General features: G+C 40.0%; 1 protein-coding gene across 2 annotated transcripts in view; it reads left to right on the top strand.

The window, feature by feature from the left end:
• Nucleotides 1–12889, top strand: part of SMARCAD1 (SNF2 related chromatin remodeling ATPase with DExD box 1) — a 78730-nt gene that overhangs the window by 59199 nt on the left and 6642 nt on the right. For both annotated transcript variants that reach the window (XM_075201690.1, XM_075201682.1), the window contains exons 20-21: nucleotides 9248–9436; nucleotides 12574–12692. In XM_075201690.1, coding sequence (XP_075057791.1) covers nucleotides 9248–9436; nucleotides 12574–12692 — 308 coding nt within the window. The remainder of the gene's footprint in view (nucleotides 1–9247; nucleotides 9437–12573; nucleotides 12693–12889) is intronic.

Here is a 12889-nt window from a genome sequence, read left to right as displayed (position 1 = left end):
ACTCTGGGGAAAAAAAAACAGAAGAGCAATGTAAGTTTGTACGCCACATTGCATTTTAGCGTGGCCAGAACTTGTTGTGGCAGGTAGAAAGGTATCAAAACACACAGTGCTTCACAGCTTGCTGCGTAGCCGCAGTCCGGTCAGAGTGCCCATCCTGACCCCTGTCCACCACTGATAGCGCCGATAATGGGCACATGAGCACTAGAACTGGACCATGGAGCAATGGAAGAAGGTGGCCTGATCTGATGAACCATGTTTTCTCTAACATGTGGACGACCGGGTGTGTGTGCGTCATTTACTTGGCGGAAGATGGCACCTGGATGCAGTATGGGAAGAAGGCAAGCCGGCGGAGGCAGTGTGATGCTCTGGGCAATGTTCTGCTTGGAAACCTTGGGTTCTGGCATTCATGTGGATGTTATTTTGACACGTACCATCTACCTAAACACTGATTGTTGCAGAACAAGTACACCCCTTTATGGCAACGGTAGTCTCTGATGGTAGTGGTACTGCCAACGTCCTGGTGCCAGATACAACAGGACACCTTCAGTGGTCTTGTGGAGTCCATGCCTCAACAGGTTCAGAGCTGTTTTGGCAGCACGAGGAGGCCTACAGAATATAGGCAGGTGATTTTTTTTAATGTTGTGGCTTATCTGTGTATTGTTCCTTTCCATAAAAGACAATTGGGTACTGATTATTGTAAGAATTGGGTACAAAATTAGAAAAAAAAATTGTTACCAAGATGCTAGTTACTCTTTTATAGTAGAACTAAGGGCAAAAAGGAGTCAAGATATGGCCTTATCTGGATCACATTCTTGTGGTGGGGAGTTCAGAAACTGGTGTGGTCGCAAGACTGTCTAAGCAATACAGCTTCTGATTCAGCATGGCTGGATTGTGAACAAGATTAAAAGTAATCTTATGCCATCACAAAACATTCAGTTCCTCAGTGTCAAGATGCACTATACAGAGAAAAGTGTAATTTTGGTAGCACAACCAGTTGGGGGACACTGCAGACCATAGGGTATAGAGGGTGCTGTGGAGTCTAGGCACTAAAAAGACTTATCTGGCCTGCTCCCACCCCTCTATGCCCCCTCTCCAGGAGACCTCTTCAGTTATTTTTTTAGTTTCCAACGGAGTCGGGCAAGTTTTGTTTAGCTAGCTAGAATTTTTTTAATTTTTTTTTAATTTATTTTTTTCCATAGTTTAGCAGCCTGCATTTATTTTTTAACTGGCAGCGGTCACTTGGTGAACGCTGCCGATGCTGACAGGGAGAGTGCTCACAGCACTTTACTGCTGCCCCCCCTGTTATGGAGCGGACCCCCAGGAAAAGGGTCACCTGCCTCTCTGGAGGTTCGGGGAACCAGCCACTACCAGAGAAGTGGATCAGGCCGCCCTGGGGGTCGCGGCCGCACAGACTGCCGGTCCCCCATTGAAGGAGTGACTGCGCTGTATGCGGTCCTACCTACAGAATACACTCTAATGGAGTGGGGATAGACAGCGATGGATCTGCAGGTATTTCAGTGGGCATTTCTAGTGAGGAGCTGTCGCCAGAGCGCAGTCCTCACCAGATTACACTGAAGACTATGGGCGGCCATTTTCTACAGAGGGGAGATGAGGAAAGTAGAGTTGCGGTTCCTCCCACTGTATTTCCTGGGCTCTGCAGTTACCAGCGCCATTTTATCTCACTTTGTTCGTGTCCTTGTGGAGGGAGTTCAGCTACTTAAATCTGTGTCACTCTGTGATCATCTGACTGAATGATTATGTTGTTTTGTTTTGTCGGTACACTCTGCATCCTGCTATTGTCCCTCTGTGTTTGGCTACCCTTCTGATATACTTAGTTTTATATAGAGGGACGTGTATGTGTGTGTATATGTGTATGTATGTATATATTATACACAGACTGTAAAGCCTCTATTGTATATATGGATTGTTCTACTGTTTTTCTCTTAACTGTTTCCTTCTCCACATCATAATGTCGAAAAGAGGACCAAGTCCAAAGCTGCATTTGTGATGTATTTCACCTGCTCCAGGTGCCAAGCTAACCTGACCAGTGGGCCCAGGGGGGTTGTGTGCAGTTTGTGACACTTGGGGGCGAGGTCAGCATTCCTCTGAGGAGATGAGACCTGGACTAAGGAACTAGCACGGTCCATTGCAGAGCTTAAAAGAGTTTATTCACGTTTGGGGGCAGTGCTGAAACATTTACGTCTTCTTCGTTAGGTACACAACCCTCAAATGCCCTTTCCTAGTGTCTGGCATCTCAGTCAGTGACCGGGGGCTCCGGATTATCTGCTCTGCCTTCATGGAGGCAGAATATGAAGAAATTGGTACAGGTACTGACCAGAGTGTTGGTTTTCCTGGAATGGTGGTGGTTCTCCCCAGGGGCTGCCAGACAGCGTAAACGCTTGGCCCCTCTATCTCTCAGGATCCTGGCAAATCTGATGCTGATCTTTTGTTACAGGAAGAGGGGGAGGTTTATGAGAACTCGGAATTGGGGACATTTCGGGTTGGGAAGAGTACCCATCCACGAAACAAGGTATTGAGAATTTCATTTTAGCGGTGAGACAGGTGCTTCATATAGCTGATGATGAACATTTAAACATATAAGTCTGTGTTGGTGTTAGGTCATCATCATCACCATTTATTTATATAGCACCACTAATTCCACCTCTGTATAGAGAACTCATTCACATCAGTACCTGCCCCATTGGAGCTTGCAGTCTAAATTTCCTAACACACACACACACAGACAGAGATAGACATAGAGAGAGAAACTAGGGTCATTTTGATAGCAGCCACTTAACCTATCAGTATGTTTTTGGAGTGTGGGAGGAAACCGGAGCACCCAGAGGAAACCCACGCAAACACGGGGAGAACATACAAACTCCACACAGAAAAGGCCATGGTCGGGAATTGAACTCATGACCCCAGTGCTGTGAGGCAAAAGTGCTAACCACTGAGCCACCGTGCTGCCCACAATGTTTGAAGAAAAGAACTGTGCTTTTTTTTGTTTTGGACAGTCCTTTTTTAATATTTGTAATATTTATAATTGTTTGCGTATTCTGAACATTCTGAAATATATACAAATTATCCGGACCAGTGCACCATTTTTAAGTATATATTTTTTCTTGTCTTTTCCTATGTACATTTTTGTGTAATACGGTAGCATCCGCTAGCAATACATTTTGGATGTAAAATGAACTTAATAGGGGCAGATCTTGTAGAATCTATACAAATCAAGTTTGATCTAGTGCAATAGTTTTTTTTTTTTTTTCTCCTCCATTAAAACGAAATGGAACTACAGGAAGGTCTCTCTGGTCGTTCTTGACAAGGCAGTGACCTGGTTCAGACAGTCGCCCAAACTTAAGGGATGTCTCAGCTGTTGTTAGAATCATCTATTCTGGTTCCAGCAGAGTGTCTTACTGGTTGGTTAGCTCACCTTCAAGGATAAAGAGTGCAAGGCAAGTGGCCTTGAATCAAGAAAGCTCTTCCTATAAACATATTGGAAATGAGAGCAGTATGGAAAGCTGCTCAACATATATATAACAGTATCTCATATTTGCCTCAGATAAAAGAACAGTGGTAGTCTTCATAAAGCTCAAAACTTCATCAAAAGTTTAGATGAAATTGACAAATCTGATCTCATTTGCAGGGAAGAATCTGATGTCACTTTCAGCATTATATAAAGCAAGAGAACAGATTACCTCAGCCGAAAGCAGATTCTGGGACTCCTGGGACAGTGGTCCCTCCACCTTAGTGGAGGGACAACTTAGTGGACATTCAGACTACAAAAAGAATGTAAGGTTTCTGAGGTCTTTCATTCAAAACAGGGGTCAAAAAGAACAGATGCTCTTATCATTCCAAGGCATTCCAGATGGGGTAGGTCTTCCCTCCATTTCCACTGATCACTTGCATGCTAAGGATCCAAAAGGAAAAGGCAGAAGCGATAGCAATTCCATTCTGGACTAGCCGTCTGTGGTTTTCAGTGGCCTGGGAAATGCTCAGAGCACAGGCGAGGCCTTTTCCTTTTTGTCCAGATCTATTGTGCCATGGTCCTATTCCAGATCCAGAGAATATGGCTCTGATGGCATGGAATTTGAGTGCAACCAGGTCAGAACAGTTGATTTGTACCTTTTACTTCAGGCAAGAAAGAACTCTTCAGGTGTCTTATTACAGGATTTGTCTCCTGGTGTGGTGCCAGATTGAATCCAGTAACAGCCACTGCTCGCCCATCCTGGTCTTTCTCAAGGATGGGTTCAGCAAAGGCCTTGCAGCATCCACTGTTTAGGTACAGGTGTCAGTTTGAGTGTATTTTTGAACACCAATTTAGCCTCAAAAGATTTTATTATATGATTCGTCCATCCAGAAGAGCTTTTGTAGCCTCATGGGACCTTTTAGAATCTCTACAGAAGTTTCCTTGAGATGGATCACATTGAAAGTTGTTTTCTTCATAGCAATTACATCTGCTTGCAGAGTGGACCACTTATAAGCACTCTGGTGCAAGGGACCTTTTCTCAATATCCACTTGCATAAAGTGGTACTCTGAGCCAATCCAGAATTTCTGCTGAAGGTTATCTCATGATTAATTTGGAATCTTGATACAATGTTGCCATCCTTTTATCCACATCTAAAAGATGAAAAGAAGAGAACTTCATTCACTGGATCCAGTGTGAAAAATTTCCATATATCTGTCTAGAATGGAAGGAATCGGGATATAAGCAAACTATCTCCAGTTGGATCAGAGAAACTTTAACAGGTCTGTAAAAGTAACGGTTGTAAGGTGTCAGAGATCATCCATACCCAATCAACTTTAGCAGTGGCAACATCTTTGACAAGCAAGGTTCAGGTTTCAGTGGTGCAAAGCAGCTGGATGGTCATCTGTTCATGCTTTCACAAATCATTATTATCTGGATATCCTATTCACCTTGAGTGTTCAGTTTGGAAGAAATGAGGAGCATGAAAGAGCTTACAAATGTATCTTTAATTACAGCATATGTGGCCCTCCTTATTGTACAGCTTTGGTAAATTCCATGGTTATGGTTGTCCAAAGGCGTAATGGATTATTTACAGTTAATTCTTTTTCTTCGAGAGACTCCATGACAGCCGAATTTCCCACCAATAATTGTTGTGTTTTATATTTTTTAGAAATTAGCTTGGAAAGTCACTCATAGTCACAGGGGAAGAGGAGGAGCCAACTTATATACCATCCAAGGTGTATTTTTTGTTACCTGCCTCTATGTAGTTATGGTGTAGTTATGGCTGCCATGGAGTCTCTCGAAGAAAAGGAATTGATGGTAAATAGTCTGTTTTCAGTTGATATATGGCTTATTATTGAAGAAATTTAAGCATAGCTTGAGGGACCAGCTTTTATCGGAAATATTGCTAAATTTGTTTTGGGGACCATTTTCTCTGGAACGACAAAAGTAATCTAAGATAAAGGGGGAATTCAATTCCCCTCGTAGTAGCGCTGTGAAAACTCTTACCGTTATTACGTTAAATTTACCCTGGCTTTCTGAGCTGCGAAAGCAAAAAGCCGGCGTTAAAACTACCCTAATAACGATATTTAAGCGCACTTTTACCGTAATAACTAATAGTATGCAGGCTGCATTACTTTTTACAGTAATGCGGCCAATTGAAATCCCTCCAAAGTTTGTGTGTGAGTGTGTGTGATATATGTATAAATGTTATTAAGATAAGTAGCTGCAGCTTTATAGCTTCTTTCTATTTTATAGCACAACATCATAGATGTCGATTTACACTGCAGTGTTGTTTTCTGACTCTTTCTCCTGTTGGGATTGCTGAGTCATTCTAATGGGGGACTGATTGAGATGTCTCATGATATTTTCGAAGTTCTAGGTATAGGTATTTGGCATCCTTTTTATTCTTAATTATAAACTATCAGTGTTCAGGAGATATATATGTCATACTTGCCAACTTTTCCTCTTTGGCTTCAGTGAGATCCTGGGGGAGGGGCGAGTGCGGGTTCGGAGCTTGACGGAATCGTATATTTTGGTCCTGCCCCCTAAACGAGTGTCACAATTTTGTCCAATTACAGCAGGTGGCGGGGCTAAGATGATGCAATATTTGTATCAATAAGCTCCCCCGCCACTTGCCTATTGCGAGGGCGAGAACCATGAAGTTACTCTGCTCTCCCAGAAATGCGGGAATCTCCCGGACATTACGGGAGAGTAGGCTCCTATGCGTTAAAGAAAAGCAGCTAATGAATCTCTAGAGACTGAAGTATCTTTTACATTTCTGTCTCCATTACTGAAATCATATTGTCTTACCTGTCAGTCTTTGATTAAATCTTGGTCTCCATGAAAATGGCCACCTCCATAGGCATCAATACATGGACATAGGACACAATTTCTGAACTGTCATCATGCCACATATGGTGAAGCCAACCACGTCTTGTAGTGGCTCAGCATCAGGGAGAATGCCAGACTCTTCAGGGAGTGAGGGAGATCACCCCTATTTCAGGGAGAGTTGGCAAGTATGATATATGTCTGATACTATTTTTCTGTGCAGAGACCTTTTTTATGGTGATTTGGGATGGGGGTTGTGAACATTACATCCACTACATCTCGCAGTACCTCGATCGAGAATTTAGTTAAGGATAATATTTGCTTGATGTTTGTTACAGCACAATACGATTTTATGAAATAAACCCTATACATTTCAGTATTTTGGTCTAGAGTCATGGAATCTGGTTTACTGGAACAGGATATGTTTTATAATTGTGCTGATGCAGCTGTACTTTAATTGGCTGCAAAATTAGTGTCAAGGATGTTATTAATTAATAATATTATTTATTTAATAATATTACATATTCTATTTGGGAACTTGACCATGGCTTTGTGATCTTAGTTGAGCAACAAGCATCAAAAATGGTTTGTGTTTTTACACTGGAAAAGTACATTATTCTATTTACTCACCTTACATCTGTCATTATTTTGGATTTGTTGTTAAGGCCCTTTTCTTGTCACTTAGAAGATGATGAAAGAGAATGAAAACCTAAAGTGTTAATATGGTAGTTAGGTACTTATGGTATCCTGGGACCGCATAAATAGCTCTTTGGGGTTCGGTATTTATGCCTGTTTGGTTTTATCTAGAAATTCATATATTTTTTTTTATTTTTGTTTTTCAGCTGTTAAAGACTAATCCAGGTGTTTATTTCTGTAAATGCAGCATTAAATATTTTTGTACTAGTATGATGTAGACCACTATGCTGAGATTGTAAACATAATACTCTTACATTAGTCATTCTTACCATAAACTCTTTTGCTGTTTTTTTGCATTGACCATTCATTGTGAGTGGTGCAAAAAAATTTTTTTTTGCAATATTTGCCAAACTTTGGCCAAAGTAATCATTGTAAGGCCATGGATAAATTTGGTTAAAATGGTCCAGATTAAAATATGGATTGTGCTCTCTGTAAGATGAACGAGAGTGGAGGATGAAAGGGGTTGTCCAGTCTTGTGCAGAACATGTACATTTTGTAAACTATTTGCTGAATGCCTGTTGTATGCCATTACCCAATACAAAACTTGAAACCCTCGTTATCTTACATGATCAAGTATTTTTTTGTTTCCTGAAATGAGCATTATATAGAAAATGTACTAATTAAGAACCTATACAGGAGGACAATTTATATGCTTCTCCAATATAAGCAGAGCATGTTGTACCTGTAGTTTGACATTAACTAGTGTTTGTTTCTCTGTCTATAGTGATAAACGGATGATTCTGTACTGTTCAAATTTATGAAGGTTGTGTTTGTCTTTTTATGTTTTGCTTTTTTTTTTTTTTTAACTTATGTCTGAATAGAGTTGTGGCTAAAAATATTGTACATTGTTAAAATTAAAAAAAAACATTTTGGTATCCACATATGTATTTCTTTGGTTTGCAGTGGAATAAAACATAAAAATCAGAAAGATTTTAGCTTGTTCCACACAGAGATGCTTAAATGGGCCAGACAAAATTCTTGGCACCTTTTTTTAGAAGCAGTTGTAAATCTATTTCAAGCAGGTGCTTCTCCTTCACTTTGGAACCAAACTCACTAGTGAGCAGTAGGTGTTTGTAATATAAAAATCACTCATTAAACAAGCTTAAATACCTTAAATACAGAAAAGTACTCCTCCTGATTTGTGTCACTGCATGTACTGCACTAAGCGTGGAGAAAAGAAAGAACCCAAAGATTTATCTGAGGTGGTCATGCAGAAGCTTGTACCAAATTATGGGCAAACTTAAGGCTAAAAATCTCCAGAGACCTTGCTGATCCTATTTCAACTGTACGTAATGCTATTAGGAAGTTTAAAACCTTAATATAACCAACTCTCCTGGACGTGGCCGCAATATCTTGATTAAGGTTTGCAGCAAAGGATTGTTTGAATGGTGAAGAAAACACCTTAATCAACTCTACCAAACAGATTGAGGCTGAACTTCAAACACAAGGTATGACCATTTCATCTCAATATTCATTGTCAACTCAATAAAGAGGGGTTATATGGTAAGAAGCCCAGGAGGGGACCCCACTGCTGAGAATGAGACCTATGAAAGCCTGACTGAAGTTTGCCAGAACACACCTGAGCAAGTCAAATTCCTTCTGGGCATGTGTCCTCTGAGCAGATGAACGTGTGCATGAGATCTGGAGATTACCAGGTTGTTTTGGAGTGCAATGTTGAATCCAGTGTCTGAAAGCTGTTTCTCAGTCTAAGGTCATGGGTTTTCCAGCAGGACCATCATCCCAAGCAAGAATGTTTCAAGATAGACACTGGACTATTTTGAAGTGGCCAGCAACGATTCCAGATGTAAATACCATAGAACACTGGTGGGAAGATCTGATAACAGCAATTGCAAGAAGACACCCTTCAAATTTGGTAGAACTGGAGCAGTTTACACAAGAAGAGTGGACCAAATTGCCATTACAGAGGTGCAGGAAGCTCACCCATAGCTATAGGAAGCGGTTGATTGCAGTTTTATTGAGCAAAGGCTGTGCTACTAACTGTTTATGTCTAGGGTGTCAATAATATTCAGTGCTATTTCTTTCCATTTTCTGATTTTAAAAGGATATGCAATATGAAATAGTTAGAGCGAATTGTGGAGACCAAATACTGGTAATTTCAAGTTGTATTTAGAGGAAATTTTGTGTTTGAAAAATGTGCAACGGTGCCAATATTTTTGCCTACAACTGTACATAATAAAAATTGTGAATTTAATTCTTTAAATATTTATAAATTGTTTTTTGTTTTCCTTTAGGAACCTACTCATTGTGAAGCCAATCCTGATCTCATCTTTGAGGACATGGAAGTTATGACAGATTTTGAACTGCACAGACTCTGCTCTGAATTTTCAACCCTCTCTCAATTTAAACTTGAAAAGAAGCTGCTGTTAGAGTCTGGGAAATTTGAAATGTTGGAACATATGTTGTCTGATGTTAAGAAAAAGGTATTCAGTGCAAATGAATGGTGGACTCTTAATCACAACTAACTTTTTAAATTTTAATTCCTTGTACTGATGTGAAACTTGGCAATTCTAGATCTTTACCACAACTGAATTGGCTGTTCTGAATCCTGCTTTCTTGAAAAGTCACTATGTTAAACACAGGCATTTTGGGTGAATTATGCGCAATTACAAATGCATACGCAGCCATTCACATTAATATGAATTTCCCATTTTAATTTTTTCACCCATCAAAGATAAGATTGATCATATGTAATTTTGTTTTATTTTTTTTGTTCTGGCAATATTAAACCACCTATTTGTGTAAAATATTCAAGCACTGTAGGAGTAACAGTTGTCCTAGTAGTATGTAACCATTATCTTTGTAGAGTGTCATCTCCTTCTATTGGATAATGTAATTAGCAGGTTTGGTTTCCTGACCTTATGTAGTGGGTGGTTCTCTTTGCTGAGGTCAGATGTCTGTGTGTGGTTCTGAAAATGTTGATCTCTTTTGCAAAATAACCATGTGAAGTTTTGGTATTAGGTGTTTTAATGTCCCTGATGTTTTTATATATTTTGCTCTGATAAGACGGTTTTGTTTTTATAGCTTGTTTATGGCTTGTTGCCTTTGTAAGAGCAGTTTAGGGCTGTAGTTCTAATGTTGTGTGGTGGTGGCACTGTGTATGAGTCGATCCTATATGCAGTTCTCAAGAACGGCTGGCTGGCCGGTGGTCGCAAGCCCTGTGTTTTGCCAGCGGCATGCAGGAAAATGGTTGCATTTGTGGAAGTGAACCGTAGGTAAAACATTCCATAGTTGTAGTTGAAGGCAGTGTTTGGTGGAGATGGTCTGCAAAATTCTAACACCAATGTGTTTTGGTATTCTAGACTTAATCAGGTATTAAGTGTGTGTGGTGGGATTTTTAAGTGAAAAAGCAGGCACTCCAGCTAAGGTAAAGTTTGGTGCATCTGCAGAGAGATGTCCTTTTGAAAGGAAAGTGCTATTATGTAAGTCAAGAGTATAAAGCTATTATGATATTATCCCCCTCCCACTCCTGCCGTCCCCCTCCTACCTCCTTCCTCATCGTTTTTCTCTCCACCCCCCCCCCCCCCTCCCTCCATCCCTGCCTCCGCTCTCCCCCTTTCCTCCTCCAACCCTTGCGTCTCTGTCCGTCCCACCCTCCCCTTAGATTGTACGCTCCTTTGAGCAGGGCCTCCTCTCCTCCTGTTCTCCACCACCTTAACTCTGCTCTCCAGCTCCTTGTCTCTTCCGTGAGGTCCTTCTGCCCCTCTTCTCCTCTCGCTACCCTGATGGGGGCCCTCACCTTTCATATAGCTGTACATTGAGCTTCTGAGTTACTGTGCTTCTTGTTAACTGTACCGTGCTGTCTCACTCTGTACCGTATTTCTGTCTGTCCCTGTACGGCGCTACGGACACCTAGTGGCGCCTTATAAATAAAAATGAATAATAAAATAATAATAATAATCTTTAAAGTGACAATTTGTATCGAGCTGATAAGTAATATTTTTGTATTGTGCTGTGGGCACTAGGAGTCGCCTAACTGTACTGTTATTGATTTCACTAAGAGGTCTAATTGGAAAGGGTAACCTTGCACCTTCATGACCCAGGTAGCTATAGACGAATACATAAAGTTAATATACAAAGCTGCATACATGTAATTTTCTCTTTTAGAGGACCTTGAGGGCAGCCATCCATAGTCTGTTATTGGTTAGGTTTCAGTCTGTATGGAAATAGATTGTAAGCGCCACTGTGGTGGTGAAATATGCTAGGTATAGATAACCCCCCCTTTTTTTTTTTTTTGTATCTATAGAAGTACCAGATGAATACTTAATACAGGCATATAAGGTGGTTATGATAAATTACAGATACCTCCTGAATAGCTATCACAATGGAGCATCCGTAATGTATTCATGGTTCAACAACTGTAATGCATCCATAATGTGGTGGATGATAGCGGGTCTGTGGGAAACATCTGGGATGTTGAATGTTCCTCCTCATAGGGTTAGTCACCAGAATTTATTAGCGAATGTGTTCTGTTTCTTTGGACTAGCTCTGACATATAAGAAATTAGAAACCTAAAACAGTGTCCCATGTAGATTTTACAGTTCTTTATTTGTCTCAATTCTTTCATTTTTATTATTGCATGTGATTTTATGGTCATTTTTCATTGTATTGTCTGTCATGATTTGCTTTCAATAAATTACAAGTATATTTTAATACATTAATGTGTGATAATGAGCCAGTTTGATAGTTGCCAAATAACTTTGTCCTTTCAAGGATTACTAATGAAACAATGGCCTAACAATTAGTTATAAGGCTCACCACTGACACACCTCCCATGCTAATTTGTAAGAGCTAGTTATAAAAACGTCCAAGCATGAGCTGTGTGTATGTATATACCACTAGTGTGTGTGTGTGTGTGTGTGTGTGTGTATATGTATATGTGTGTGTGTGTGTGTGTATATATATATATATATATGTGTGTGTGTATATATATATATGTGTGTGTGTATATGTATGTATGTGTGTGTGTGTATATATATATATATATATATATATATATATATATATATATATATATATATATATATATATATATATATATATATATATATATATATTACATATTACATATTACACACGTTAACCCGTGCATGATACTCATGCATTCTAGTCAAATCAAGCTACTTAAGGTGTTAAAAAGGTTCTTGTCATGCATTTGGGCCTAGCCCAGGCCTCCTCAGGGGAAGAGCGTTACTTCCCAACGCAAGCGCCCTTTTTTAACGTGGTTTTGTCCACATGTCACCACCTCATCATTTTTCTCCATCACCTTATCCTTCATCTTCATCGTCACATCCTTCATCAAGCTACTTAAGGTGTTAAAAACTCCCCACTGTCACCCCCGGCAACCACCAACCACTCCCAACTGTCACTTCTCCTTAAAGAAATATATAGGTCAGTGTATAACTCTGCCCAGCAGGTGGCGCTGCAGCTTTTTTTTTATTTTATTTTTCACACACACGCCACTAGGCATTTATATAATTGATATATAATATTTATAGAGAGAGAATTTATTTTTGCAGAAATTGTATGTAACAGACACTTGTTTCTTTGTTTGTTGCAGGGTGATAGAGTTGTTCTATTCAGCCAGTTTACCATGATGTTGGATATTTTAGAAGTTTTCCTGAAGCACCACCAGCATAGATATGTGAGACTGGATGGAAAGACTCAAATATCAGAAAGGTGCATATAAATTGTGCAATATTATGTGTGGGTTTATTAACAAAAAGGGATCTCTGCTTACTGAAAAATCAGAAGACGTGAGGCCTGGTCTTTTTACTTGTGGATCATTTTAATTCTCTGGCTGATTTGGAATCTTCGTCCAGTAGTGAAGTAGGAGATGTTAAAGAAGATTTCAGACTGTTTAATCTTGACGATTC

The sequence above is a fragment of the Mixophyes fleayi genome, chromosome 1, assembly GCF_038048845.1.
Source record: "Mixophyes fleayi isolate aMixFle1 chromosome 1, aMixFle1.hap1, whole genome shotgun sequence".
Classification (NCBI taxonomy): Eukaryota; Metazoa; Chordata; class Amphibia; order Anura; family Limnodynastidae; genus Mixophyes; species Mixophyes fleayi.
Note: the sequence above shows the minus strand (reverse complement) of the source record. Positions and strands in the feature narration are given on the sequence as shown.